General features: G+C 35.1%; 2 protein-coding genes across 4 annotated transcripts in view; both read left to right on the top strand.

The window, feature by feature from the left end:
• LRRC40 (leucine rich repeat containing 40) overlaps positions 1-27,965 on the top strand; it is a 370,991-nt gene that overhangs the window by 194,662 nt on the left and 148,364 nt on the right. The gene's annotated exons all lie outside the window — the stretch shown is intronic.
• Positions 1-27,965, top strand: part of ANKRD13C (ankyrin repeat domain 13C) — an 87,927-nt gene that overhangs the window by 29,598 nt on the left and 30,364 nt on the right. For all 3 annotated transcript variants that reach the window (XM_050804626.1, XM_050804616.1, XM_050804606.1), the window contains exons 3-8: positions 2,084-2,188; positions 11,358-11,443; positions 13,225-13,270; positions 18,036-18,102; positions 22,664-22,808; positions 26,921-27,052. In XM_050804626.1, the coding sequence (XP_050660583.1) occupies positions 2,084-2,188; positions 11,358-11,443; positions 13,225-13,270; positions 18,036-18,102; positions 22,664-22,808; positions 26,921-27,052 (581 nt within the window). The remainder of the gene's footprint in view (positions 1-2,083; positions 2,189-11,357; positions 11,444-13,224; positions 13,271-18,035; positions 18,103-22,663; positions 22,809-26,920; positions 27,053-27,965) is intronic.

Here is a 27,965-nt window from a genome sequence, read left to right as displayed (position 1 = left end):
GGTTTTATGTTAAATTACATGGGTATTATGTTAAATTTTCTAATTTTATCATTTATTCTACATTTATTAGGTAGCATTGCATTATTCTGTAAGTAAGAACTTATTGCCCTCCCTTTTATTTCTTGATGTTGTTATGGGCTTATCAGTTTTTTTTTTTCAATGTGTTACAACTAGTTAGCCATTATTCTTTTTGATGCTAAATTTCCCAAATTTGGCTCACCATTCAAGCTAGCTTCTCTGTACTTTTGATATGACTCTAGTCTTAAAAAATGACTGTATATTATTACTGTAATGTAGATGCAACATGCCTATTATTGCCCTACTGTGGACATTCACTTTGTTTCCAGTATAATTGCCATACAAACAACACTAAAATAAACATTCATTTATTTTCTTTTATACCTATTTATATATATAGGTATATAAGAATACCTATATTTTTATATACTGTTACTGGATTGAAACACTGCTATGAAATTTCTGTATTTATTTTACATTATTGTAATAAAGTTCCCTGCTAGTATATTTATTTCCTCTATCACTAGGAATAGTGCTAAAGTGCCATTTGTTCTCCACCTTAGCCAACCCACATTACACTGTCTTGACACTCTTACTTCTTTTAAAGCACTTATCATTATCTTGCATTATTTTTCTTTTCTAGTTATTAATTTATATGTTATATTCCAACATAGGAATTGCGCTCTTCGATAGCAATACCTTATCTAGTACCTGATATTTAGAAATTGCATATAATGGACATTTGGTAAATATTTGCTGAATTATTGATTGAATGAATGGATGGATGGCTGTCTTTTTTTTTTTTTTTTTGAGAAAGAGTTTGGCTCTTGTTGCCCAGGCTGGAGTGCAATGGCGCAATCTCGGCTCACTGCAACCTCTGCCTCCCGGGTTCAAGCGATTCTCCTGCCTCAGCTTCCTGAGTAACTGGGATTACAGGCATGCGCCACCATGCTCAGATAATTTTGTATTTTTAGTAGAGATAGTATTTCTCCATGTTGGTCAGGCTGATCTGGAATTCCCAACCTCAGGTGATCGGCCCACTTCGGCCTCCCAAAGTGTTGGGATTACAGGCGTGAGCCACCGCGCCCGGCGTGGGCCTCAGTTTTAACTTTTTTCCTGTTAAATAAACTTTTTATTTTATTTTAAGATGGAGTGTTGGCTGTGTTACGCAGGGTGGAATATAGTGACGCAATCTCGGCTCACTGCAACCTCTGTCTCCCGGGTTCAAGCGATTCTCCTGCCTTAGCCTCCCAATTTGCCGGGACTACAGGCGCATACCACCATGCCTGGCTAATTTTTTGTATATTAGTAGAGACGGGGTTTCACCGTGTTAGCCAGGATGGTCTCGATATCCTGACCTCGTGATCTGCCTGCGTCGGCCTCCCAAAGTGCTGGCATTACAGGCATGAGCCGCTGCGCCCGGCCAAGTTTTTATTTTTAATTAAAGAAAAAGTTTTCTCAACCTATAGAAAGGTCTATACCTTAGACCTCTTTTGATTATTTGAAAAACTATCTAGATTTGTCGTTGTATCATAAGCCGAGTTTTGCCCCTTTTTTGAACATTTTTCCAAACAATAAGAATTATAAAATTTGAAAAATAAGTGTTTATAGGAAACATTACTGACTCTTTTTGAAAGCACTTTTGTTTCTGAAATAAAAAATGAACTTTCTATTTGACATTATGGACATAAAAATCCTCTTTTGGGTTTTACTAGCTGATAGATATTTGCATGTAAATCACTCTTGAAGTTCTTGGGTTATCTTTTAGAGTATGAAAACATGAAAAAAATACTCTTGGGAACAATTATTAGGGAACATGATACCTTCTTTGCAGAGAGATCCAATTTACTTTTAGGTAGTAGAATGGATACTTTTTAAATCTAGGGATCTGAAATTACCTGGTTTAGTTAGATACACAGGAATTTTTCAAATTACATAATTCTACATGGTACAGTGTTTATTTCATCTATTTATGTTAATTTGGTATTTTAAACTTTTATATATTTATATTTAGAGATTCTAAAAATTGCATGATGTTTGATATTATTACTACTTTATTTTGCAGAATGTGCCCATTTACTTTTGGCTCACAATGCTCCAGTCAAGGTGAAAAATGCTCAGGGATGGAGCCCTCTGGCGGAAGCCATCAGCTATGGAGATAGACAGATGAGTAAGCAATATGAATTACTGTTGTTGATGTATCTTCTAAAAATATGAAGTCATGCATTTGAAATATTCTTCATTCAATTTAACTTGCCATGATATGAACATTTGCAATTATATATAAACTTACATATGAATTATTTATGACTTAGGAACTTGAACATTGGGTGGTACACAGAAAGAATTGAGAAATCACGTTTAAAATTATGAATTTTTTTCTTTTGCAGCATTCTACCTTACTGATGTTCTCTGATTTTTTTTTATTCATCCATAATACAGGATTTAAAAAAAATGAATAACCTGACTGTCTTTTTGGCAACTGCTTAATTATTTAGGCCATTATTGGAACTAAAAATAACCATAGTGTTACAATAGTTACCTGCTTTAGTTGGTAGGTATAGATTTTGCTGGAAGCAAGGAAGAAGACTGTCTCTATTTTGTTTTAGTCATTAAAAGAGTATTTCCAAAACATGTTGTATTCTTTTTGATAATATGCTGAATGTTCAGTTATTCCAGTCTCCTTCCTCCTACCCGTAATTTTTTTCAACTTCACATACAGATCTTATTTTTGTCAAGTATATCTCAGTAGTGGAAAATTTTACAAAACTTAATCTGGACGAATGGGAATATTATCTTGCTGATAATATTATCTTTATAGTTTTAGGCTGAAAATGATTAAATCTAACTTTGTGGAAAAAAATAAAAAACGTTGGCAGCTTTATTAAAGAAATGCATAATGTGGAACTCTTCTAGGATGTTACATAGATTCAGTCTTATTTTGATGCTATGTTTTGGGCTCTTCTGGGCACTTAAGATTTGGCAGGCTGGGCGCGGTGGCTCACGCCTGTAATCCCAGCACTTTTGGGAGGCCAAGGCGGGAGGATCACCTGAGGTCAGGAGTTCACCACCAGCCTGGCCAACGTGGTGAAACCCCGTCTTCACTAAAAATACAAAAAAATAGCTGGGCATGGTGGTGGGCACCTGTAAGCTCAGCTACTCAGGAGGCTGAGGCAAGAGAATCGCTTGAGCCCAGGAGGTGGAGGTTGCAGTGAGCGGAGATCGCGCCATTGCACTCTAGCCCAGGTGACGAGAGCAAGACTCCGTCTCAAAAAAAAAAAAAAAAAAATTATTTAGCTGTATATTCTACAATGACACAATCTTGGCTCACTGCAACCTCCACCTCCAGCGTTCAAGGGGTTTTCCTGCCTCAGCCTCCCAAGTAGCTGGGATCACAGGCGCTTGCCACCACGCTTGGCTAAGTTTTGTATTTTTGGCAGAGACGGGGTTTCACCATGTTAGTCAGGCTGGTCTCAAACTCCTGACCTCGTGATCTGCCCGCCTTGGCCTCCCAAAGTGCTAGGATTACAGGCATGAGCCACCGTGCTCAGCCTATAAACAACTTTTAATGGTGAAGTTATATTTGGGTCTAAGATTTACTGAGATAAAATTGTAATATTTTAACAACTAAAATGAGTGTATTTTTTTTTTTATTTGTTATACATTGACAGTTGTCCTTTCTGGACATGTATCAGGAGACTCTCATGAGAGCAAGAAACATTACTAATCCTAGAACTATTTCAAGGAAAAGATAAAAAATGTGAAAATCCAAAAGAAAGTGATAATAAGAGTTGCAACAACTGGTCTGAAGAAACTTCCTCTGATTTTTCTAACTAATTAACAGAGTGGAGAGGAAAGCAGATTGGCTTCTGGGTTTCTGTCTAGTGTGACTTTTGTGACTTTCAATTATTCTTTTTTTTTTTTTTTGAGATGGAGTTCCGCTCTTGTTGCCCAGACTGGAGTGCAATGGCAGGATCTAGGCTCACCAGCAAACTGTGCCTTCCGAGTTCAGGCGATTCTCCTGCCCCAGTAGCTGGGATTATAGGCATGCATCACCACACCTGGCTAATTTTGTATTTTTAGTAGAGATGGGGTTTCTCCATGTTGGTCAGGCTGGTCTCAAACTCCTGACCTCAGGTGATCCACCAGCCTCGGCCTCCCAGAATGCTGGGATTACAGGTGTGAGCCACTGCACTCGGCCTCAAGGATTCTTTTATTCAGAATCAGTATTTACTGAGTCCTTACTATAAAACATGTGTGCATATTAAGATGTGGAGAATAAAATACCTCGTCTCTTCTGTTTAAGAATTCATAATTATTGGGAAGGCCAATAAACAAAATTATCATGGAAAATTAGTTAAAGGATATTTAACAATCAATTTAAAGGTAAAAGATTGAGGCTCGGATAGTTGAGATCTGTTCTTAAAGTGATTTTCTTAGGTAGAGTGATATCTTAGCCATTCTAAATAATACCCCATTGACTATTATTATGTAATTATATAGCCATAATTGCTCAGTGTTGATATTTTCATTACTTTCCATCACATGAAACAAATACTTAACTGCTAACTTAAAGGATAATTAATTGAATAACTCTTACAGTGCATATTTAGAAATATTAATATAAACGTATAATGGTGTTAAACATGTGTCTGTACTTATTTTTATTTATTTATTTATTTTTGAGGCCGAGTTCCTGTGATTCTCATGCCTTAGCCTCCCGAGTAGCTAGGACTACAGGTGCCTGCCACCGCACCTGGCTAATTTTTGAATTTTTAGTAGAGATGAGGGTTTTACCATGTTGGCCAGGCTGGTCTCGAACTCCTGACCTCAGGTAATCCACTTGCCTTGGCCTCCCAAAGTGCTGGGATTACAGGCGTTAGCCACCACACCTGGCTATGTCTGTACTTTGAAGTTATCTTAAGCACTGTGATTAAGTTTTTGATTTTTTAGCTTGTGTTACATTAACATTTTCTGGGCTCAGAAAATTATATTTTTTGAGAAATCAGAGATAATCTAATATAATTAATTATTGGCAAAACTTTGTCACCTATTTGTCCATTTTTTCTGATTTCTGATAATTTTGCTAACATTCTTGTACCACAAAACACACAATGCAAACTACTTGTCAGAAACTGTTTAGAATCATTTCACTAATAAATAATAAAATTTCAAGATTATATTGCTTTTGTGCCTTACAGTGGTTACCTGGTAAACAGTGATCAGCCCAGACCAGTGTGAGATAGAGATATGGATGCAAGTAAAAAGCCTTTTTTTCCCCACAATTTATCCCTCACCCATGGTCCCTAGCTTTCTCTGATATAGACAGCTCTGGTTTCTTTATGCACTCTGGGATCTAGTTGTGTTTTGTCTCCCCAGAAGTTGCTCACAGTTTGTGTGCAGATTTATGTCATGGTATACTTATGTTATGGTAGCTTTGGGAATTCTATTGGCCTTTGTCTTTTTTTTGTGGCACATCAAAGGTTAATGTGGTGTGAGAGACAGCAATTCATACTGGTTTACAGTCTTACGTTGAACTAGAAGTCTTCATTTAGCCTTCAATTTTATATTTCTTTTTGAGAGAAGGCTTTCCTCAACTTTTAGAGTAGCTTAAGTTCTTCTTGTTTTACATTTTCAAAGTGGTTTAGTCTTTTCCTTTGCAATATGTTGCATACTTCTTATTAATTTTTCAGTATGTGTTCCCTACTCTGTGTATCTTGATAATATAAGCTTTGTGAGACTTCAAGTCATGCATATGTTGTCTTATTCACCCCTTTATCTCTGGTACAATATTTGTTTAATGAATTAATGAAGAGATGAATAAAAACTGCAAAGAAAATTCGAGACTGTGTATCAAGAATCAAAATTTTTCTTAAAAGTATTATATTAGATGCCAGTAATCCCAGCACTTTGGGAGGCCAAAGCAGGCAGATTGCTTGGGAAACATAGGGGGACCCCAACACTGCAAAAAGTACAAAAATTAGCTGGTGTGGTAATGTGTGCTTATAGTCCCAGCTACGTGGGAGCCTGAGGTAGGAGAATTGCTTGAACCTGGGAGGCGGAGGTAGCAGTGAGCTGAGATCACACCACTGCACTCCAACCTGGGTAACAGAGTGAGACTCGGTCTAAAAAAAAAAAGAAAAAAGTAAAGAATTATAGTAGGACTTTTACTTATCACAACTCTCCTGAGTTTTCAAAACTTTATAATGTTTTTTCTTATAAGAAAATGATGACATTCATTGTAGAAAATTAGGAATTATAGGGGGAAAAAAGAAAATAATATCACTCACAGATAACCACTGTTGGGTCAGGTGCAGTGGGGCATGCCTATAATCCCAGCACTTTAGGAGGCTGAGACAGGTGGGTCGCTTGAGCCAGGAGTTCAAGACCAGCCTAAGCAACATGGCAAAAACCTGTCTCTACAAAAAAACACAAAAATTAGCCAGGCATGTTGGTGTGTGTGTGTGGTCCCAGCTTCTTGGGAGCTGAGATGGGAGGATCCACTTGAGCCTGGGAGGCTGAGGCTATGGTGAGTCGACATTGTGCCACTGTACTCCAGCCTGGAGCCCGGGACAAAGCGAGACCCTGTCTTAAGAAAAAAAAAAAAAAAAAGACAACCACTGTTAATATTTTGTTATATTTTAGTTTCATCTTCTGGTCATATTATTCTCTACATAAAATTCTTTAAAACTTCCTGTTCTGAGGACAAAGACCAAAATTGCTAATTTTGTTTATGAGGTCCAGTATGATAGTATCACTTCTTTGTCTCCTTCCTTATCTTGTTCTTTCCATCTGGCTTTCTATGTGTCAGCTGGGCTGGCTTTTTGGTTTCTCATAGTCCTCATACTTATATATCCCCTCTTTTTGTCACAGCTCTTTAAGATTCTTCAGATCTCAGCTCAAGTACAAGGAAATTTTCTCTGCTCTTATACTGTGTCAGAACTCTGCCCATTCCCTTTAGGCAGAGTGTATGAGGCCAGGAGTTGTCTATTTGTGTTCTAAATACCTACTGGATGTGTCAGAAACATAGTCAGGATGTGCTGTTAACCATGATGTTGAGGAAATCATCCTATTTTAGGGAGAGAGACCAGTGAATATTCTGTGGCATTCTGAAGTATTCACAAAGTCCTGGGGGAAACAGATGAGTGGAAAAGTTATTCAGGTTTTTAGCAAGGTGTTTGGTTCTTAAAACTGTCTCAAAGGATTTTAGGAGCTAAAAAGGTGGGTGAAGACATTCTACTCTGCGAGAGTGGAATGTGTATAAAGCGTGGAAATGTAAAAAAACAAGGCATATGCTAGGGAACAATATATATTTGGTATCTTCTTTTTTTTTTTTTTTTGAGATGGAGTTTCCCTCTTGTTGCTCAGGGTGGAGTGCAATGGTGCGAATCTTGGCTCTCTGCAGCCTCTGCCTCTCAGGTTCAGCGATTCTCCTGCCCCAGCCTCCTGAGTAGCTGGGATTACAGGTACTTGCCACCATGCCCAGCTATTTTTTTTTTTGTATTTTTAGTAGAGACGGAGTTTCACTATGTTGGCCAGGCTGGTTTCGAACTCCTGACCTCAGGCAGTCCACCTGGCTCGGCCTTCCAAAGTGCTGAGATTATAGGCGTGAGCCACCGTGCCCCTGTATTTGGCTTCTTAATGATACATGGCAAAGATGGATGAAGGGGCAAAGACCAGTGTTGGGAAATGAAGTTGTAGTGATAAAGGGACCACATTGGTATCAGCTTTATGTACTATTCAAGATTTTAATCTCAATTTCTGGTCTCTGCAAAAGCCTGGAAGACTTCAAAGCAGGGACTGATATTATTAGATAAGTGAAAAGACTTTCTAATTAATACAGTGGAGTCAGGGAGGCAAGAGATATTTAGAAGAAAACATTTTTGGAACAAATGAGTTAAGCTTGACTTAAAGACATAGTGTTTTTAGAGAAGAAAGGGATAGATTAGAAAGTAATTAAAAGAAAGATTTAGCTGGGCGTGGTGGCTCATGCCTGTAATCCCAGCACTTTGGGAGGCTGAGGTGGGCGGATCATGAGGTCAAGAGATCTAGACCATCCTGGCCAACATGGTGAAACCCCATCTCTACTAAAAATACAAAAATTAGCTGGGCGTGGTGGTGCGCGCCTGTAGTCCCAGCTACTCTGGAGGCTGAGGCAGGAGAATAGCTTGAACCCGAGAGGCAGAAGTTGCGGTGAGCTGAGATCGCGCCACTGCATTCCAGCCTGGTGACAGAGCAGGACTCCGTCTCAAAAAAAAAAAAAAAAAAAAAAAAAAAAAATTTAACAGAATGGATTATCTCTTGGATATAGGTAATGATAGAATGATTCAGAGTAACTCTAAGGTCTCTATTATGGATTGATGGTGATTTCATTAATTAATTGATATGTAGACTATAGGAGCAAGAGCAGTATGGTCTTTAATTTGTGTTAGAGTTGTTGGGTTTGAATCAGCTGTAGCACATCAGGTAGAATTGTCCAAGTGGAAGCAGGAAATAGATTGGAGCTTAGAAGGAAGAGGAGTGCAAAAGATGCAGATTTAAGTAATACTTGGAGCAGTAGGGCATAGTCCAAAAGTTTTACATCAAACTGTAAACTTCAGTTGGAGAAGGAGGAATGAGAAAGTAAAATTATTTGTGGTTTATGGACTTTTGCATTTGAGTCTTTGTATGAATTCTCTTATCACCTAAATCCTCTAAAGCTAATTTTATCTTCATTATTAATCAGTATTAGTAAAATTCTTACAATATGGGAATACAAATACTGCAATACTGCTGCCTAAAAAGGATACTGGTAATTTTGTGTAATTGCTTTCTGAATGTTTGTGCATCCATAAGAAGTTTGAGTTTCTGGTATTTTTCAATATGAAGTCTTATATAGAAAAAGGAATCTCTTTGCATGTGTTATTATACTATGCTTATATACAGTGGTTGCCATTACCTTTTTAATAATGTTTAATCGTTATTTATTGAATGCCTTCAGTCAGTTACAATTATATTTAGTTAATAAAATCAGGCTGATAAAAAAATATATAGCCTCTGCTTTTTATTGAAAGACCCTTTCTATCTAGGAATTGAATTCTTTTCGTTCTCTACATTCAACCAAGGTCCATTTCAATCTGAAGGTAGATTGAATAAGATTTATTAAGGTACTTGAGCTTATAGTGGAAAACAATGACCATTAAAAAGAATTTTACTACATTTGGGTAATGTAACTTTGACATTAAAGTTAAATATAACGAACAGGAAGGTTTGTCAGATTCATACGAACTTGAATCTGTAAATGATTATCTAAGTCATTGATTCTCAGACTTTTTGGATTTCACAGACCAGAAAAAAATTTTTTACTGGTGATTGATATAGGGAATCTAACTTTTTCATTTTAGACTATCAGAACTTTATAAAAAAGATAACTACTGTCTTTTGTGATCCACATTTTATTTTTTAAAAAGATATTTGAAACCAAAAGTAGGAAGAATAGTCTTTTAAAAATTTATTAAGAAAAAACTCATTCTAGTACACGTTTTTTCTCATTTTCTGCATATCATCGGAAACTCAAACAATTGGGCACAGAAATAGGTTCGTATTTGGGAACTACTGATTTAGGTCACTGAGCTAATAAATGGTAGAACTGAAACTAGGTCCTATGTTTCCTGATTTCTGTGTCTCAGTTTTTATTATTTTGAGACACCTTCAGTAATTTAAACATTGTTCTTTGATTTTTGGCTTTTTAAAATATATTGGAATTTAGTTAGACCTGTAGTTAAAAATAAGAAGAGCTCCTACTATTTTTATATCCTTCCCTAGATTTTTCCTAATTTTGGGCCTATGTGGACAAAAAAAAATCTGGTCCAAGCTTTCACTACTTTTTTTTTTTATTCGCCTTCTGCTTCTGCGTTCCACGTGGGACTTGAAGTGGTTTATAAGAATGCATACTGTGAAATAGTAAAAATAATTTACTGATTTTTAAAAAGCCCTCAGAACGCATATGTATATGTATGTATATGAAAAATATGTTAGAATCAGGAGGAAATTAGCATGTATTGATGTATATATTTCCCCCAATGTACATTTTTCCATGTTCTTATTTTTTCTATGTTTATTTCATTCAAGTCTAATATTTTTTCTTATTTTGATAAATGTTAAGGATTGATTGATTTTTGCCAGTGAATTTTAGACCTTCTTTCTAACAGATAAAAATTGTGTTTAGTTAATTGCAGGCACAGTGTCTTGCTCTGTCACCCAGGTTGGAGTGCAGTGGTCATAGCTTACTGCAGCCTCAAACTCTTGGGCACAACCAGTCCTCCTGCTTCAGCCTCCCAAGTAGCTAGGACCACAGGTACACACCATCAAGCCCTGGCTAATTTTTTTTTTTTTTTTTTAAATAGAAATGGGGTCTCACTATGTTTCCCAGGCTGGTCTCGAACCCCTGGGCTCAAGTGATCCTCTCACCTTAACCTCCTGAGTAGCTGGGACTACAGGTGCAGGCCACTGTGCCCTTACTTCTATTCTTACTTGACAAAGGAGAGGGAAAAAAAAGGAAGTTTAGAGAAATTAGGTAGTAACTTGTCCAAGTTTACACACAACCACTAAATGGTAAAGCTGGGGTTTGAATTTTAGCGATGTGCTTAAATCTCAGTCTCTTAGTAATTGAAAATATACTGCGGAGGACTTTAGGTTTTCTTAGATTCAGAAGTTCTTTTTCCAGATACAATAAGATTCATTTTTGTGTTTTTTATACTGTGCTGGTAGTATGTGAAGGTACATCCTCCAGTGAAAAAAGAACAGATACACCTGGTAACAATTATAGGTAATTATATGTTTTTAGAAAAGTGGCTTCCAGTGGGATTTTTGAGATCTGTTGTTTTTGAGATCTTCCTTGAGGTCAGTGTTCTATTAGGATATTACATCGTTTGAATGAGTTTGGTTATTTTGGCACAGTTAGGCAAATCCTTACTGATAATTAAAAACTAGTAAAAGCTAGGGTGAATATGGTGTAGGTTAATGTTGAAATATCTCTTCTCATTATTCTTTGGGGATCATACCAGTTTTATTAAACTTATTTACTAACTTATTCTATCTATATAGGTCCCATGTTCTCTGACTTCTGTGTCTCAGCTTCTTTTACTATTCCAAGAGACCTTCAGTAATTTAAACATTGCTCTTTGATTTTTGGCCTTTCAAAATGTATTGTGGTTGTAGATACATACACACACATATACACACACATGCATGTGTGCATATGTGTACATGTATTATCTGTCTATATGTGTAATAAGCCAGTGGTGTTTTTATTGCATGATGAAAATTTAAATTAGTTATTTTTAAAATTTAAACTTTAGTTACAGCTCTTTTGAGGAAGCTTAAGCAGCAATCCAGGGAAAGTGTTGAAGAAAAACGACCTCGATTATTAAAAGCCCTGAAAGAGGTAAGCTATATTTCTTTGTTTATTTTGCACCTTGGGAGTAATTATAAGTGTAGTTTTAAGCATTTTTTTCTTAATACAATTGAAATTCTCACTTATTAAGGGCCAAAATATGGTAAAAAATTATACCTAAATTACGTAATAATTATAGTATATAAATGTGATCTTCTACACCTCACTTTGAACTAGGAAGATAAAGATTTATTACTGTCAATAAATTAGATAAGAGGTCTAAAGAAAAAAAAAGGAGATAAGTCATAGTTAATGGCAATAATTTTCCTTTGCCTTTGAATTAGAAGATTCTCTAGAACTAAAGCCATTGCTACTAGAAGTGGCAGGCTATTTTATTTTTATTTATTTATTTATTTTGAGACAGCACCTCACTCTGTCACCAGCTAATTTTTTGTATTTTTAGTAGAGATGGGGTTTCTCCATGTTGCCCAGGCTGGTCTCAAACTCCTGAGCTCAAGCAATCCACCTGCCTCAGCCTCCTAGAGTGCTGGGATTATAGGTGTGAGCCACCGTGCCCAGCCTGTATATTCTTTATATAACAAAAACCCTTTTTATCTGTCCTACGTCCTTGTGGTAAGAGCTGGGTATGCTGGCACAAAAAAGAGAGTGGTTTGTTTTCTGTTGTTACTCTCTTCCTCTGTATTTCTGCTGCCTCAAAGAACTGTGGGAGAAAGATTAGACCTGTCATGATGTTATGGTGATAGCTTGTCTCTGTTAGCCGTGCTTTTTTTTTTTTTTTTAAAAGATCTGAAGAAATAAAGAAAAAGCCAGAAAAATGTTTTACTTGTGTTGCAATGATTTCTACTATTAGCATTCACTTTAATCACTTTTTGAAAAAGAAAGACTAACTTGTTGATGTTGCTATATTTCTAATGCTCTACTTCTATTTAGAACATATACTCTTCACAGTTACAATCTTTGGTGTCTAACTTCTGATTTGCAAAATAAAAATTTTGTTTGGCTGGGCATGGTGACTCATGCCTGTAAACCCAGCACTTTGGGAGGCCGAGGTGGGTGGATCACCTGAGGTCAGGAGTTCGAGCCTAGCGTGACCAAAAAGGTGAAACCCTGTCTCTACTAAAAATTTAAAAAAAAAATTAGCCAGGCGTGGTGGCAGGCGCCTGTAGTCCCAGCTACTTGGGAGACTGGGACAGGAGAATTGCTTGAACCCAGGAGGCAGAGGTTGCAGTGAGCCAATATCATGCCACTGTACTCCAACCTGGGCAATGGAGTGAGACTGTGTCTCAAAAAAAATAAAAAAATTTTTTTCATAGATATTATATGATGACATGTTTCAGATTTTATAAACTTGTATTAGCCCTTTACAGAAAAATATTTTCTATTACAATGGGCCATTTTTTAAATGCCATTATGAGGCTATACAAATAATCATTTTGGTAGTAATAACACTTCTAAAGTTAACTATTTAAAAAATAATATTTATTGTTATTGTTATTTTGTTTATACTGGGAAGTGTAATATGTGTTGATGGAAATTTAAATGCTTACCAGTTTCAGATATGTTACTATGTAATTAAAATGTTCTTATAAAATATACAGGTGCATATTTTCCTTTGTAATTAAGTATAGTAATGCATGTATTATAATGTTTTAAGGAATAGCCATATTTTTTCTATCAAATTCCAAACATTAAAGTTAATATTTTATCATTTTCTATTTCTGACTAGAGACCTTTGATGATAAAAGATTTTTTAAAGCATAAGAGCTGTTAACTAAGGTGCATTTAGTAATTATTCATATTTCATTTTTCAGCTAGGTGACTTTTATCTAGAACTTCACTGGGATTTTCAAAGCTGGGGTAAGAGTGTGCTATGTTTTACTATAAAATATGTACTCATGCAGAAATGCAAGTACAAAAATGCCTATCATATAGAAATGTTAAGATAACAAATTTAATACTTGCTGTGAGGAAAAGTATTTTTCGTGACATTGACTGTAATCGTTATAAAGCCCTATAATATTTAATTATTCCAAATTGATTAGTAACTTTAATAAATCTTTTTTTTTTTTTTTTTTTTTTTTTTTTTTTTTTTTTTTTTGAGACAAGTTCTTACTGTTGCCCTGGCTGGAATGTGGTAGTACGATCATAGCTTACTACAGCCTTGAATTCTTGGGCTCAAGCAATCCTCCCCGCTCAGCCTCCTGAGTAGCTAGGACCGCAGGCACATGCCATCACACCTGGCTAATTATTCTATTTTTTGTAGAGATGGAATCTCGTTTTGTTTCCCAGGCTGGTCTAGAACACCTGGGCTCCAGCAATCCTCCTACTTCGGCCTCTCAAAGTGCTTGGATTACAGAAGTGAGCCACCACATCTGGCCAATAGTTTATATTTTTAAGGTTGAAAATGCTACTTTTAGTTTTAAAAATTTGTTTTACAAACAGCATTTAAAATTTAATAATAGAATGCAAGGAGTTTTCAGAAAAGAAAATAATTATGGGATTATAGGACTACTGAATTTAAGGATGTTTGAAATCTAGTACTTAGATCTCTGAATGTGGAGAATTTAGTTAACATCTTTTGTTTATGTATATTTTGTGTCTTTCAGTTATTTTGCCTCTTGCATACTTTATAGCCACTTTCTTTACATACCATTTGGTTGAACAGTGATTCCAATGACTTATGAAAGACCCTAATTTTGCCCCAGATTTTTTTGCAGTCATTTATTGACTTACCTGAACAAGATTTTTCTCCTCCTCATAAAACTTTCATATCCAAATATGAAGTTTGATTCTAGTGACCTTTATTTTACTAACTAAACAACTAAATTTTGTTGTTTTTAAAGATTTAAAAAAATGTAATCTGTAAAAAGGTTTGGACATAATGAGCTTCTGTGCGTTTTTGTTAAAGCATCTAAATTAATTTTTGTTGTTTTGGAGACAGAGTCTCACTCACTGTGTTGCCCAGGCACATATGCATATTATACCAAATGAGGAACTTTGGGCTAATAATTCAAAGTCAGTAGAATAGGAATTATGAACTAGCAAATCTGTTTCTTTTCAGTTCTACATTCTGTGCCTCTATGATTTTCTCTATACATTTAAAAACAAATTCTAGACTGTGAAATGGAAATTACTTACAGTACTTAGCCCCATCCAGTGCTGCTACTGCCCTTCCCAGGCAATTTGTAGTGGGATTTCCAGAGCAAGACTCTGTCTCAAAAAAAAAAAAAAAAGAAAAGTAATAGAAATTTCACAGTTTTAGGCCTGGTCTATGTTAGGTGAATAAATGCAACTTAATTTAAAACATTACATTCTGGCATTTGTTAACGTAGAGGAAGTTATGATATTCTCACAATACACTTGGGTTTGCAAATTCAGCTTCAACTCATCAGTAAGAAAATAGGTTATACAATATACTATATAGCAGTAAAATGCCTAGAAAGTTACCAGATTTAAACTTTAATTAACAATTATACTTGTTATTTCTTCTAATTCCCTTATATCTTCTGATTTCTTCTGAAAAAATAAATGTAGCTATAAATCTGAAGTCCATTAACACTTATTTCTCTCTACTGTATGAAAAAATAGTAGTTTTCTACTGTCTTGAGAAAGAGTCTGGCCTCTTTTCAACAAGTAATAATTTTCTACAAATTATATTTTTGATAAACTGCCTTCTCTATTTGGAACTTTTAGATACAAATCAGACTACAGCTTATGTAAATTTTAAACATTGATTTTATAACATGTATACATTTTTACAAATTGTATTATGCTTTTTAGTTAGTTTTGACTAATACAAATTATAATTTAATACTAAAATTATCCTCAGAATTTACAAAGATTTTAATCTATTTTTAATAGACTATTCACTGTTAAAGTTTTGAACATTATAGAAAATTAATCAGGTATTTTTAAGTTTCCCTGTTACCACTTCCCAGAGGTGACCATTGTTAACATTTCGTATGACTACTTTCAAATGCTTTTCAGTGCTTGCTAAAGTGTTTGTGTATATATCTACGCACACATAACCCCTCAGAATTAGGTTTTTTTTCTCCCATGGTATCATACTATTATATTGTTATGCAAGTTGGCATATTTATTTATTTATTTATTGAGAGGGAGTCTCACTCTATCACCGAGGCTGGAGTGCAGTCATGTGATCTCAGCTCAATGCAAACTCCACCTCCCGGGTTCAAGTGATCCTACCACTTCAGCTTCCTGAGTAGCTGGGACTACATGCGTGCGCCTTATATTTTTAGTAGAGACAGGGTTTCACCGCGTTGGCCAGGCTGGAACTCCTGACCTCTGATGATCCGCCTTCCTCAGCCTCCCAAAGTGCTGGAATTACAGGCGTGAGCTATACACCCAGCTGTCATTTTTATTCAACCAATTATAGGCATCTTACCGTATTTCATGTGGTAATACTTCACTAATTTTAACAGCTGCATAATACTTTGTGGCATGGATGATTAAGATTTTTCTAGTGTGTTTAATCCTTGTATAAAGAATTTTAATTCTAAATTTAATCAGTTTTTTCTCACATTTTTATAACTCTAGCTCAGGCTAGTTTGACTCTGTTAAAGATTATGCAGTCTTGTTGCTCTGTTACTTTTATGCCTTATTCGGGGGTCCTGGTGTCCTAGAACACATAGAAAAACAGGTTTATAGTAGCCTTGTGTAGTAAAGGAGCTCCAAGTTAGATTGGTCTAAAACATGAATACTATCTTTTTTACCCCATTTTTTCCCCATCTATAGAGACCCCAGTCCTGCTTTGTGATCCTAAACTGGGTTGTTCCTTGAGTATTTTGGCTCTTTAACTGATTCCCTTAGTAATCATTAGTGGTTTGAATTCTAAAATAGTCAATGTATATTGCTGAACAAAATGTTATAAAATAGTTTAAAAGTGATATTTTAATTATACTAAAAGATATAAATACATGCAATCACTTCTAAAATTGTGTATATATCTACAGTTATAAACAACACATTATAAATGTTGCATAATTGAGTTCCTGAAGTAACCATGAGACAGTTGTCCGAAGTATTTCTTCTCTGAGAACTTGACTTTGATGCAAAAAGTCAGCACATCTGTTTCATTCCTAATAAAGGATTTTACTGATTTAAAGTCACAACTATTAGTACATGATGATTAGATGTCATATATAATTCTAAAACGAAACCCGTTGGCTTCTAGATAGCCTAGATCTTTTATTAGATTTTATGATCAAGCTTTAAGAGTTTTGGCATATTTCTTTCCCTTGTCAAAACACATAATAATTTTTAAAACAGCAAGCGAAAAATAAGGGGAAGCCAAGAAATACTGAAATCAGGGTGAGTTTACTTTTGAGATAGTAGAACATAGTTTTTTTTATGCTGTTACTTATATTCAGACTTCGGAGAAAATAGCCACAGACTTAGTAACAAGTTTGAAGGTAACTGAAATATTACAGCCTGGGTTTTTAGGTATATAAAAGCTTTGAATTGGAATCAGAAGTACTGGCCCCTAAGTATTTGACATGGCAAATCACATATTTTATATGTTTTCTGAGCTTGATTCTTCATTTTTAAAATGAGGATAATACTAACTACCCCACCTGTTGCAAACTTTCTTTTGATGTATATGAAATAAAATCATTTTTTTGAAGAAAGCCTTTTGTATACTGTAATACTTTGTATACTATAAAGTATACTATAAAGCCCTTTATATACTATAAAGTGTCAAATGATTTATAATATGATCACTACTTTAAATTTTGCATTATGCAGATAGCATGTTTTAACTAAAAGACTAATTTTCTATTTTTATTTGTTATCTACAGAATCAATCCATCCTGTATTTGCGACTGTTAATTGTATATTACACACACACTTATGTACACATGTGCCTGTGATATGGTCTTAATTTCAAGAATTTGAGCTTCACATTTTTTTCATTTCTTTATACATGGTAGTTTATTATAGCCTGTTATACAGCTTTATTTATCCGTAGAATAACTCCTATCTCCCCAAAATAGCAGATAATAAATAATAAAAAACTATCAGAATACAGCTTGTGGCTTGTATATGAGCTATAGATAGCAACATAGGAATGTAGAAGTCTATAGATAAATACAGATTTTGAAACTCAGGTACATTGAGTCTAAATAACTAAGGCATATATTTGGGATTCAAACTCAAATTTAACTGTCTCACTTCAAAGATGCCTCTTTCTATTATACACATTACTTTCCTGCAATTTTTCCAAATTTTATTTAAAAAATTAGATAAGGTTCAGGTCTATCTGGTTACCCATTCAGGAGGGTTTAGTTACCATAGGGTATTGTTTACTCATCTATAATATGCAGTCTGTACCTGAGTGGCATCATATTGACTCTGCTACCCTTGTTTGTGGGTGGGATAGGAGTATAGTAAGCTATACAGAAATTACAAGTAACTAGTAGATATTTGAAGTTGCTCAAAATTGTTTTTTATATTTTATTTATTTTTAAATGGAAAAATACTATTTGAAAAGAAATTATTATAATTTGATAATAAAATGTCACATTACTCTTTTAATTTAAAAGTTTGTAAATATCTCAAAATTTAGATAGTTATTTTTTATCTTTTGTTTTTAAAAATACAGTGCCTTTACTTTCCCGAATTCTGCCTTCCGATGCATGTAAAATATACAAACAAGGTATCAATATCAGGTAAGGTGATTTGATTTTTTTCTCAGTAAAAGAAAGTTGAGATTTAGAGGAAGATTTTTTTCCCTGTAATCATAACTTACATATGTTTTATGATGTTAAAATGCTGTAACAGATTCACAATATTTTATCTCATTTGAGACATACAGATAAAAAATCAAAGACATAGAAACTTTGTTTTATTTTTTATTACTTAGAGAACAAACTCAAAGTGGAAAAGACATAAAATCTTGACTAAAGCAAAGATACTATTCTTATGTAACTACAGACTATCTAGAAGGCAAACAGTGAGAATCTTGATGTAATATTAAGATTTACAGTGGTTACCTTCCTGATCCTGGATTTTTTAAGGAATAAGGGACACATAAGGAAGACCCAGTTATTGACTTTTTCTCCATCTGTTTCATATATTTCCTTCCCCTGTTTACTCATCCGTGCATCTCTTCTTCCATTCATTCATTCATCTAGCCATTCCAGTGAATACTTTGAGGCTAATTTTAATTTCCTTCTATTCTATTCCTTTTATAACTAAGATTAATGTTTGGATCTGATAGAAAATACATCTATTTAACTTACATGAGAATTTTACTTTTATCATTCTTTATTTTGCTTTATAATAATATAGCCATATTTATAAATTATCTATTTGTAAACTATATATAATGCTAGTGAATATGCCAACTTCTATATATATGTGTACATATATTGGTATATTTATAAATAGTATACATGTATATATAAAATTTTGTGTATGTGTGTGTCTATATATCTCCAGAATATTAATTTGAATGTTTAAGGGTCTAGAACTAGAAATAACTTGAAGGATTATCTCATATTAAGTCCTCATTTAGAGATGAGAAAGCTCAGATAAGTTAAGTGATTTTTTTACAAGAGCATTTTACAAATTAATGGCTGAACCAGGACTTCTGACTTCTTGTTCGTTGTTCTTGTCACCATGACACAAAGCAGAAGTTTTTAAAAATCAGCTATTTCAGAGAAATTTATTGTTTAGTATTTTGAATTAGTGAAGCAATAACTTTTAGTTGGAAGTAAATTCTAGGATATTATCCTTAAGCAATAGAATTTGGTTAAGGTAGATTTTTTTTTGTTTTTTGTTTTTTGTTTTTTCTTTTTTTAACTAATAAAGATGGGGTCTCACTATATTGCCCAGGCTGGTCTTGAACATACAGACTCAAGTGATCCTTCCACCTTGGCCTCCCAAAGTACTGGAATTACAGTGTGAGCCATCACACCCAGCCTGTGTTTTTAAAAAAACCTTTTCAGGTGTTTCTAATTATAAAAGTGCTCATGTACCTTAAATGCATTGTCATTACAGAAAACTTGGAAAATACAGAAAAATAGAAGAAAAATTAAGTAGAAAAGGATTTTTGATGTGGATTTAATTCAGCAGCCTTTTGTTAGCAATTATTATGGTTTCATTAATTTAGACATTTTTAATATAGGTGCTTGCCAAAGATGGTAGGCAATTTTGGAGCATACTATTATCTTCTATGTGATACTTTAAAAAGTTAGTTTTAGGCCAGGTGTGGTAGCTTATGCCTGTAATCCCAGCACTTTGGGAGGTTGAGACAGGTAGATCACTTGAGTCCTGGAGTTCAAGACCAGACTGGGCAACATGGCAAAACCCCATCTTTACAAAAAAATATTAAAAATTAGCTGGGCAAGGTGACACGTGCCTATAGTCCCAGCTACCTGGGAGACTGAGGTGGGAGAACCACCTGACCCCAGCAAGTTGAGGCTGCAGTGAGCCATAATCATGACACTGTACTTTAGCCTGGGCAACAGAGTAAGACCTTGTCTCAAAAAAAATAAAGTTTTTATTCTGTTTGAGTCCTAGGTTTAGGCAAAAAGGATTCTCTTTGAAAAAAATTGCTTCACATTTATATATGACTTTTTAAAGTAAATGTTTTGGTACACATTATATAATAAGTATAGGTAATAAAACCAAAAAGGTTAAAACACAACCTGGGCAATATTATGAAATCTTGTCTGTTCAAAAAATACAAAAAATTAGCTGGGCATGGTGGCACACACTTGTAGTCCCAGCTACTCAGGAGGCTGAGGTGGGAGGATCACCTGAGCCCAGGAGGTTGAGGCTACAGTGAGCCGAGCTACAGTGTGCCACTGTATTCCAACCTGGGTGATAGAGTGAGACCCTGTCACACACACACACAAGTTAAAACAGGAACATGAGGGTAAAAGCCTGGGGGAGAAAAATTGTGAGAGAGGTTGTAGGTTAAGGGGAAATTACTATAACTTAGCAACTCAGACATGGGGCTTACTAGTAACTGAGGATGAAGGACAAATGTGATAGGTTCTAAAGCTCTCATCAAACAAGGCTTACCAGATTAATGGAGAGGATAGCTTTTAGGATGCATGACAAAAGGTTTTTTGCCTAGGTGATAAGAATCTAAAGGAAAAAATCTGTTAATATTAAATTAAAAACTTGCTATTTTAAATGTCGTAAGACAATTTTTAACACCATTTTAATAAAGCTAAATTTTAAAATATATTCAAAGAGAAATCTTTAAGTTTACTTTTATCTCATGGCAGCCATGTAATCATTTGAAATGTCTTCTCTGGTATCAAAGAGAAACTAATACTTCAGTAGAAATAGGAAAGTGTGAGCAACATTATTCTTGAGAGTACTAACAAAGATTTTGACCATAAATATAAATAATGAAGAGGTAATCTGTAATCACTGATTGAAAGTATATTTGCACACTTTTCAGGATTTTCTTGTCTGAAGTGAAGCCTTTAGTTCCTTTTTTCGGTGTTATTTGGCATTTTTTCAGGCTTTCTTCTTAAAAATAATACTTTCTATTCAAATATTTGCATTTGTATAAAGAAATTCTTCTTCATGGCTAATTACATGGGAAAAATTAAAAATATTTAGGTTCATAGGCTTAAAGCCAAGGACTAGTGAGTACTTGAAAATGCCATCGTGATAATTAACATTATTTATTGAGGCATATGTGATGCAGCTTACCAGGTCATCTAATATGTCAGGGATATACAGAAAATGTATTACCCTTTTTATTGTAAATTGTAGAAACACGGATGAAATAAAAATAGGCTGTATTAATTTATATAACTGGGAAGTTTCTATGACTAATTTTACATATCGTTAGATCTAAAATCTCAAAGGTCACCATGTCAGTCTGTCTTTGTCTTTCTTTATCTGTCTTTCTGTGCATCTCTTTACTTACCTTTTCATCACCACTCCTGGCAACCCACTACCACTTTCACCTATGATGGGCAAGCAGGGAATGGAGGCAGAAGACTGTTTTAGCCCATTTCTTCTTTTATGTAGAGCATAACATTCCCTGATAGCTGAAGCTTGGAGCTCAAATAGTGCACTTACATATAGAATGATCTGTTCCTTTTTGGTATTATCAGGAGCCCACATCTTACAGAGATAGGGGAAGAGTCCTTTTTAATACTATTTTCTTTTAGGACACATGCTCAAGCAGTGATAGGTGCTATTTAATAGTATAGCTGAATTCTAGCTTCTGGGAGTGGACTAAAAACTAGATTTCAGCTATAAAGCAACAGACAGGGTCCCCCCATCCTAGCCCCCCGTGAGTTGATGCGTTACTTTTTTAGGGCTTCTTGATACATAAGGTAACCATACTTCCCTCTTTGCTCTGGCTCACCCCTGTTTTCCTGGCAGAATTATCAATAGTGTCACTTTCATTCTTAGTTGTTATTAATTTTGATGATAAATTCTATGTAACCCTAGTTATTATTTTCATGCAGCATGTGAGGCATGTTTTATTTCTGTTTTTCCTGTCTAGGGAAACCAAGAATACCAACTCATTTTGCCTTGTCTGTGATGAGAACTGAAAAACATACAGAGTAATGAATTATTACAGTTGCATTAGAAATTCAGAAAGCCAGATCTTTCACGGAGGCTTAAAGGAGCTTCCTGGGGATGTGACCAGCATCTCTTGACAGCGGGGCCAACCAGTTTCTTGGGTTTAGTAGCCATTAGCTAGGGTGATCCTGATCTGGTGATTTATAAAGCCATGTGCAAGATTGAAGCACTTCAATGTATTGTAAGCTTTCTATTTTCAGTATTTTTCCTAATTTCAGCAAGTAGTGCTTTGTAGAATGTTGTTTGAGACTAGCACATTAGGCTGGACCATGACAGGTCCAGGTTACCAAAGAGCACAGTAAACACACAGATGTGTGAATCCATGAATATTAGATACAGAATGATCTGTAAGGTTTCCAGGGTGTGGAGATGTTGGCTGGGAAAGAGAATACTAGTCCAAATCTGAGAAGTCAAATAGAATGGCTAAGAATTTAAATGGTTTATCAAGTTGAAGGATAAAGCAAGGTTTGGTATCAGATGGTTAGGCATTAGTCTTTTGGTTTTTAACAAAATATTTTAAATTTAGTTTTTATGTATAAATTTGACTTTGCAATATGGTATTAGCATCTTGGTTTGAGTTTAGAAGGAATAAAGCTTATTTAATTATTAGTGAAGTTTTATCAAAATTATATTTGTCAGAGTTTCTCATCTACCCATGTTTCACAGGCTTGACACAACTCTCATAGACTTTACTGACATGAAGTGCCAACGAGGGGATCTAAGCTTCATTTTCAATGGGGATGCGGCACCCTCTGAATCTTTTGTAGTATTAGACAATGAACAAAAAGTTTATCAGCGAATACATCATGAGGTAAGCATGTTGTCTTATCAATATTGCTTTAAATTGTTAAAAAAAAAAAATCTAGGTTTTTAGCCAAACCTCAGTATAATTTGCTTAAAAGCTTAAGGTATAATTGAGATGGTTTGCTCCTAAAGCTATAGTTTCCTGACCACTAGCTTTCTTTTCTTTTTTCTTTCTTTTTTTTTTGAGACTGGAGTCTCGCTCTGTCACCCAGGCTGGAATGCAGTGGCATGATCTAGGCTCACTGCAACCTCTGCCTCCTGGGTTCAAGCAATTCTCCTGCCTCAGCCTCCAGGGTAGCTGAGACTATAGGCGCCCGCCACCAAGCCCAGCTAATTTTTGTATTTTTAGTAGAGGCTTTGTTTCACTTTGTTGGCTAGGTTGGTCTCAAACTCCTGACCTCAAATGATCCACCCACCTTGGCCTCCCAAAGAACTGGGATTACAGGCGTGAGCCACTGCTCCTGGCCTATTTTCATTTTTTAATTTCTATCCTCTGGTCTCCATCTTGACCAGTCCATTGAGTCTGCTCAGAATTCAACTGATTATCTCCTAGATCAATGAACTCCAACTTCTCTTCATTCTCATTTATAGTTTTCATTTGTTGAACCTGTGCTGGACCTTTACCATGTATTATCTTTTTATCTTACCTTCTTTTAATGTTGTTGACAATCTTTATTTTATTTCCTTAATACAAATACTTCTTTTGGCTCTGTCTGCAGTCTTACTTTTCCTAACTCTTTGGCTGCCTTTCCTTTCTGTGTCCTTTCCCTCTTCAAGTACAACATGATTTTCCTTCTCTCATGCCATATCTTTGTGTTGAAAAACCATTGATAGGCCCTTGATATGGTTCTCATTTTTACAAACTGCCAGAATAATCCCTTCCATTCCCACAGTCCTATAGGTTGATGATTTACAAATACATGTTTGTGTCCCAGACAGTTCTGAGTAGAGGCTTATGTGTTTAAATGCCTAGTGGATATCATGTGTGTCTCCCAGGTACCTCAAAATTCACCTTATTTAAAACTAACCTTACTACTTTTCCTCAAAACCTGCTCTTTTTCCTGTTTTTCCTCTTTTGATGAATGATGTCATTCTCTATTCAGTCAGAAACCTAGGAGTTATTTCTGGTATCTTTTCTTGTACTGTATGTTTTCTCATCAGAGTACATATCTGGTCATTTATTTCTCCTTAATGTCTCATAATTATTCCTCTTTTATTCACACTGTCACTACTGTAATTTAAATATTCATTATTTCTCAACTGGACCATTGGAAAGTCTTATAAATGATCTTCCTGGCTCCCTTCTTGTCTGCTTCTAAATTATCCCACATGTTGGAGATACACTGAACTTTAGAAACACATTTGTGAAAGCTTACTTACTTAAAGATACTTAAAAAGTTCCCCATTACCTAGAGTGAAATCTAATCTCCTTAGCATGGCATGTTTCCTTTTGTCACCTTAGTTTTGCTCACCTTTCTAGCCTTTTTCTTATCTTGCTATTTCAGATACCATCATACTGCGCTCTTGGCAGTTTGTCAGATGTGCCAGGCTATTTGGGCCTTTATTCCTTTTTTCATATTCTTTCCACTTCCTGGAATGCTTTTCTTTTTGCACCCTCACACCTGTCGGGCATGCACTTGGTGTTACTTTCTCTGCCGCCAAATGACTTTTGTTGTCCTTATGCTCCTATTAAATTTGGAACCATAAAACTTCTAATGTTACATTTACTGACATGGCTTTTTACCATTCTGTTAGTCTAAGCTCCTCAAGGGCATGGGGTTCTTTTTGTTGTATTCCCTGGTATCTAATACAGCATCAGTACATTCTACGCTATAGGTTGGTAAACTCTTTCTGTGAAGGAAGAGATAATAAATATTTTTAGATATTAAAATATGTTCATGGGCCATATGGCCTCTATCACAACTACTCAACTCTGCTGTTGTTAAAAGCAGCCACAGACAATATGTAAATAAATGAGTTTATTACCTTATGCTTTAATTCATAAAAACAGGCAACTGATTATAGTTTGCTTACTCCTATATTAGACTCTCAGATATTTATTAGTTTGACCTCTTACTTATGAAATTACAAAAGGATAGCCAACTAGGCAATAAGTGAATTGGAAATATGGTCTTGAAAGAAAAGCTAGAAGTTAAGGCTAATAGTGCATAAGTATTTGCGAATGTCATAGTATTACCAAAGAACTGGTATTAAGGCTACCAGTTTTAAGGTATTAAGGTATGTATGTATACATACATATATGTATTATGTATTTTATAATGCCTACAATACAGGAAAGATAGATTTTGAGCAGTATTCCTTTGAGCAGAGAATACTTGTTTTTTATCCTAATATGTGTGTATAAGTAATAACTTCATTAAATGTTGAAGCAATGTAATTAATTAAAACAGCAGATTTTTTTGTGATGTGGTTAAGAGATAGTCTCTGATTTATATAAGAATTCTGTTCCAAAAGTTTATTGAAAATAGGATGTTTGAAATGTAAGGCAAATTTGCTCATAGACAATGGGTTATATAGTGTTCAGTTTCCAAGCTAATATGTAAAATTCTAGTTGATTCATAATGTATTTGAAGTATAGTGTTTAATAGTTCTGTTTAACTACTGCAACCAAACTTTTTTTTAAAGAAAATTGTGTTCAGAATTAATTTGGGTTACCAGGAATACATTTTCACTTATTACGGCTTTAGCAGTAATACCAAGATTTTGCATTCTTTACTTGTAGGGGTAGAGGAAATGGTACTGTCCCAGGCCCAAGCTATTGCTATTGTTTTTTGTTGTTGTTTTGAGACGGAGTCTCTCTGTCTCCAGGCTGGAGTGCAGTGGCGTGATTAATCTCGGCTTACTGCAACCTCCGCCTCCTGGGTTCACGGCATTCTCCTGCCTCAGCCTCCTGAGTAGCTGGGACTACAGGCGCATGCCACCATGACCGGCTAATTTTTTGTATTTTTAGTGAGATGGGGTTTCACCATGTTAGCCAGGATGTCTGCCCGTGATCCGCCTGCCTCTGCCTCCCAAAGTGCTGGGATTATAGGCGTGAGCCACTGCGCCTGGCTGCCATGGGTATTGTTTTTAGAAATTCAGAAAGGGACTATATGTAGGTTAAAGTTAGATGGTGAAGAATAGGAAATGGGCCTCTTGGGAACCTAGGAATAAGGAGGTATGGAGAATGGCATCTCTAACTGTTGTAAACCCTATTCTTCAGACGACTCCCTAGGTTTTGCCTTTTTTCTTCCTTATAACGTCTTAAATATTAGTTAGGATATCTCTCTTGGCCTATTATGGAATAGAATCTCATCTTATACCTGCTCACTTACTTTTCTATACTTGATCATTTAGTCTTCTGTCCCTGAAGCAAGCACAAAACTTTCCTTTTTTCTCATATAAAAAATAATTATTGCTCAATTATTATATACCAGCACTAGGGAGTATGTACAGGATAAAACCTGAAGCATGGCTACTCATTAAGTTTAGAAATCATGGTTGATATTTATGGATTCCTTTCCATTTTATAAGGAATATAGAAAAGATCCCTTCTTACTTATTTTCCTTCCTTCCCTCTCTGCTGCTTCCCTTCTTCTATCCTTCCCTTCTGTTCTCTCCTTCCTTTCTTTCTTCCACTTAGAATTTACTGGGAAAGAAAGGCTGAAATGACAGTGGTGGATCTTTGCATTAAAAAGAACTAAAGTAAGATTCATCTGTGTTGAAAGAAAAATATTCTTTATCTGGGCTTTTTTTCAGATCTGTCAACTTAATTCTTAAAGTAGTTTTTAAACATTGCTTTATGGACTATATAGTTTTATAATGGGTAATCTAGTACTGCTTCCATTACATATCTATAACAGGGTAAGAGTACTATATTTCATGTGTCCTGCTTTTGTAGATTCATAATTAGTCATAATGCTAACTTACAGAAGATATTAATATGTACAATTTAAACATCTAATTCTTTTTAGGGTAAGTAGCACTTCACATTATTTAGAAACTGTCCTTTTTGTCTTTAAAAATTTGTAACATTATAATTGTTGATATTTTCATATGTAGCACTAAGAACTTTTGAAAAACCTAGATTTTTATATTTAACTTTTGTTCTGATCCCAGGAATCAGAGATGGAAACAGAAGAAGAGGTTGATATTTTAATGAGCAGTGATATTTACTCTGCAACTTTATCAACAAAATCAATTTCTTTCACGCGTGCCCAGACAGGATGGCTTTTTCGGGAAGATAAAACAGTATGTGTAAATCTAGATTTTTAAACTTTAAGCATTGTTCGGTATTTAATATTTCCAAAATAATGTGATGAAATGCAAGAAGTAGCTTACAACATTGTCTCCAAGTAGTTTTTTTCTCTGTTCCTTGAATCCAGATAAGGAATTATAATGGATGGTTAGAGTCAGAATGTGTCCTTGGAGAATTCAGGAAAGAAAGCTGAGCTCATTTGAATTCTGTGTCAGGAAGGACTCTTACTGCTAGCTGCCTTGTTATTATACAGGGAACAATGTTTTCACATGATTCCACACTTCTAGTGCTTTATTCCATAAGAAGACTACAAAAAGGGATAAACTTGACTATTTCTGTGAACCTGTTTTTCTCCCTACTTTAGACTTCTCATTTACTTAATATTTGTTTCTTGTATTCTATACATATGACTAAGATTAAATAACCTTACATTTCTGCAACAGTGTAGAAATGTTAAATCAAATCTCAGTGGAAGTTTCCCCATTAGTATAAATTATTTCCATAATTCCCCATTGTATCTGTCAGCAAGAGGTTATATAAGACCATTCAAATATATATTCGAAAAATTTTGAGGCTAGGCGCGGTGGCTCATGCATGTAATCCCAGCATTTTGGGAGGCTGAGGCCGGCGGATCACTAGGTCAGGAGTTCGAGACCAGCCTGGCCAGCATGGTGAAAACCTGTGTCTACTAAAAATACAAAAATTACCCAGGTGTGGTGGTGCATACCTGTAATACTCAGAAGACTGAAGCAGGAGAATCGCTTGAACCTGGGAGATGGAGATTGCAGTGAGCCAAGATGGCGCCACTGCACTGCAGCCTGAGACAGAGTGAGACTCAGTCTCAAAAAATAAATAAATAAATAAATAAATAAATAAATAAATAAAAATTGAAGGAGCTGTATGAAG

The sequence above is a fragment of the Macaca thibetana genome, chromosome 1, assembly GCF_024542745.1.
Source record: "Macaca thibetana thibetana isolate TM-01 chromosome 1, ASM2454274v1, whole genome shotgun sequence".
Classification (NCBI taxonomy): Eukaryota; Metazoa; Chordata; class Mammalia; order Primates; family Cercopithecidae; genus Macaca; species Macaca thibetana.
This window is presented reverse-complemented; position numbering and strand designations above follow the sequence as displayed.